Here is a 3765-nt window from a genome sequence, read left to right as displayed (position 1 = left end):
TGTGTGCCTTGAAAGTTTATCAAATGTTAAGAGAATATTAGTGAAGTGCATTTCTGGCATTCTTTACCGCAATTTGTTGTTGTTTATAAGCTTTTATATACACAATACAAATAACTGCAACAATTTTTAAAGCAAAAATACCAAATGATTCCCAGTTTAAGCATCTCTGTTGCAGATTTCACTTTTTTGTGGAACTGGGGTTTTGAGCGCTGTTTGCAAACATAATAAGATGCACTAAGTTGTAAAAAATAACTATTATGAAAAGAAAAATGTATTATAAAGCGGACAAATAAGAAAAAACGTTTAGGAGAAATGTAAATATATAAAAAAGGTAATACAATAAGACAATTTAATAATATAAATAACATATGTGCAGTATATCAGAATTTAAAGTGGAAGAGCTGTGACGTTTTTAAAGAGGAGAAATGTGCAAAATATACAGTGTGTAATGTTTACAGTATGGAGTGTGGAAAGCGATAATGTAACGCATAGTGTCAAAAGAGTCTGTTCCAGTGGGGCTCCTGAGCTTTATTTATCATATGCTATTTTAATGAAACCTCTCAGTTTGTGTCTTTATCTTATTTTGAATGTGTTCTAGTCAGCGGAACTGGAATCACAATGGCAGCCTGTCTCAGTTCTGTGTCATTGTGCAGCTGGCCAATATGTGGCTTGGTCATTCCGCTGAGGTGCACAAATAAAAGTCAAAGCAGCACAAACCGCGACCTCTCTGTGAGTAATAATGGGGGGTAATGGGTTTTTGAAAATGACGTCATGGTGGAGCGCATGTGCAAAGTGTGGGTTGTTCCGTCCTGTCTATGAGCTAAGACTTCCGCGCTATTATTGCGTTACTACTTCATAATAGCACGATTTAACTCTGGAGCGGAAACTAATCTCTTCCGCTTGGTCTAAGACAAATACAATTATTGAAGAGATATAGAAATATTATTCCCAGGAGCGTGAGCGAGTCATCCCGCGCGCTTCTCATGCTTTTTTTTAAATAAGAAGTGTGGGTACATATGCCGTCTGTTTCTTTAGGGATGTGGCAGAAATGTAGCTTTTAGTGATTCATTGAAGTATTCACAGTCTCCACATGTAACCCCCCTTTGTTAAATAAGCGATGGTGATGCATTCAAGGATTAGTAATATTGTAGTAAATATGAACTCACCCACACAAAGACTTGGACACAGACAGCATGATGGAGCAGATACAGTCGGCAGGTTGGTCCGAGTTAAATTGAGCCTCTCTGGTTATCCGGGTTTCCTGATGGAGCCACCGGTTTTTAGGTTGACACTCCCCACTCCCTTACGACGCGGCAGACACATCCTACTTACGTCACAGCCCAACAGGCTCTCATTGGTCGAGACGCAGGCGTTGTTCCAATGCGCAGCTGATGCGCTCGGAACTGTACACCATGTAATGAGGCGTTCAGGAGTTCCCCCCAAAACAAGAGGGACGGTTATGTCTGGAAAGGAAATGATGACAAATGAACACGAGGGATAGAGCACATTTTAAACACATGAATAAAACAGGTTGAAGTGATGGTTACAAATATAACCCATTCAAAACTGAAATTAATTAATAAGAAGAACCTCAAAGAAAAAACAAATAAGATTAAAGTCAGGATATGTTATAACTAAATACAAATATTAAATTAAAAAAAACACAGTTAAATGAAGATGAGTCTATCACAGTAAAACTGGCTGATAGTCTTATGATACAATTATTTAAATGATAAGACAATGTGTCCCAAAAGAGGAAAATTACAAAATTAATAAGCAATGTTAAGATACTTAGTGCAATAGTGTACAAAGACAATACAATATTTCTAAGTGCTGATGTTTTGATATTGTATAAAACATTTTAATATACTTTAAAGCTTGTATATGTTATAGGTTTGTCCTCCATGTTAAGAGCAGATTGGCTTAAGTGCAAATCTTCATGATTACAATAACGCAAATATAGCTTATACAAAACAATAAAAAGTCAAAACACACGTAAGCTAAAACATATCGAGTTGTTGTTACTGTGCACTTCTGAAATCAGACACTTCAGTAACATCACTTATTATGTCTCCCCTTTTACTCTGTTTATTTGGTTATTCAGCCAACGTAACCGCTGAACTGTATTAACTGTATAATTTCCTACAGTACTTGAAAGCCGCATGCCGGTTCTTTTTTCTTTACATTCACAACGTGGTCGTGTTGCCTCTGATGCTGATGCAATCTCCCAGTAGGAGACAAAAAAAAAGGAAGCAATTAAATCTGTTTCAACCTCAAGTCTGGTGATTCACTGCTCACTTCTAATAATAACATATGAATACATATTTCTTCGAAAGCTGTGTACAGATTTGATTTGTTATTGAAAGTAAGGGAATGTAAAAACCACTACTATATCAAAGCAAGTATACAGTGCATTTCAGAAGATATTTTGAACAATGTTAGTTTGAAAATCATGAATTTACTAATAAATGAATCTCTTTCCACTTTCAATGAAACAAATGTCTAATTTAGATAGAAATGACCTTGAGTGATTACAAAATGAATACTTCTGGTACATTTTAAGTACACATTATTAACACATTTTTACAAGTGACGTTTTTAATGTAGGACTTTTGATACTTCGTTTTTTGTTTTCAATACTTCTTCCACAACTTCACACAAGCACATGATTAGCACTGCTCAGAGGAATGTCCCATTAAACACACGAGTGGCAACAGAGAAGTGCTTCCAGATATGAACCCAATAACACTTACATTAGACATTCAAGTGCTGGGTGGAAACAAAGAAAGCACAAACAAGATTGTTTTACAAAATAATTATAATGTACTGCAAGTAATGTAGTGTAAGATGCAGTTAAAAGCTCGGGGGAAAAGTCATTTCATCCTTAACTGATTACTTTAAAAGGACGGTATGGCTGAAAAGGTAAAATGGTGAGAAATGTGATGGTTTCATTCAAAGTAAAACCTTTTTGCTCCCGTGGGACGGAGGAAGTGCTCCAGCAATTTATAGTCATCCTCTCAGGTGATGACATTTACTCAGTGGAGGTTTGACATATTGGATATTGGGTATGTGCTCAGTACATTACATTAGTACATTTTAGCCTGATAGTGCTACACAAATAAACATGGCAGGGACTACACACATCACAATTTATCATTTTGAGATCATCTATGTTCATAACACTCGCCGTGGCAAATTTGACATCATTGTAGTGCCAACAAAAGGCTGAAATTAAATCATCAAGCGTTTTGAATTAAATGCCAATATGTATTGAGACGTCTTGCTCGAACTCAAAGTGTGGACATTAAGACAGATTGAGTAATAGATGGATAGAAGGACAGAGTGTTCCTGTGTGCATGTAAGTATCAGTGTTCAAAGTAATAGCCATCAGATCATTTAGAGTAAAATGAACAATGCCATAATGTAAAAGTAACCCAAGAGGACGTTTTGTATTCACAATGGTCTTAAGGCTACAGATGTATTAGCACCAAATCATTCTAAAAAAAAACCTTGTCATACAGAATGTTCTTCTTGATATGGCTGTTTGTATTTTATATTATGAATCATTATATTCACTTAATGTATTTGTTTGTCTGTTAAAGGCTTTAAATATATTGAAATTATATTAAAATACAGTACTTAAACAAATGTTCTGGCTTGTTTTCTACCGCTGGAATGTGTGTGTGTGTGTGTGTGTGTGTGTGTGTGTGTGTGTGTGTGTGTGTGTGTGTGTGTGTGTTTTGTTTGAAGTAACTGCTGTGATAG

General features: G+C 35.8%; 1 protein-coding gene and 1 long non-coding RNA gene across 2 annotated transcripts in view; one reads left to right on the top strand and one right to left on the bottom strand.

Annotated features, from left to right (window-relative positions):
* The window catches only part of LOC104951008 (uncharacterized), a 21649-nt gene extending 21069 nt beyond the window's left edge, over window positions 1–580 (top strand). Inside the window, exon 4 of the long non-coding RNA XR_798979.1 lies at window positions 565–580. This is a non-coding gene — a long non-coding RNA (uncharacterized lncRNA). The remainder of the gene's footprint in view (window positions 1–564) is intronic.
* Window positions 1–1286, bottom strand: part of LOC104951009 (purine nucleoside phosphorylase-like) — a 3539-nt gene extending 2253 nt beyond the window's left edge. Inside the window, exon 1 of the mRNA XM_010777636.1 lies at window positions 1167–1286. Within this exon, the coding sequence (XP_010775938.1) occupies window positions 1167–1195 (29 nt within the window). The 5' untranslated portion in view covers window positions 1196–1286. The remainder of the gene's footprint in view (window positions 1–1166) is intronic.
* Between the last annotated feature and the right edge of the window lie 2479 nt (window positions 1287–3765).

This window comes from Notothenia coriiceps, unplaced genomic scaffold (assembly GCF_000735185.1).
Source record: "Notothenia coriiceps isolate Sejong01 unplaced genomic scaffold, NC01 NC01_scaffold00018396, whole genome shotgun sequence".
NCBI lineage: Eukaryota > Metazoa > Chordata > Actinopteri > Perciformes > Nototheniidae > Notothenia > Notothenia coriiceps.
Note: the sequence above shows the minus strand (reverse complement) of the source record. Positions and strands in the feature narration are given on the sequence as shown.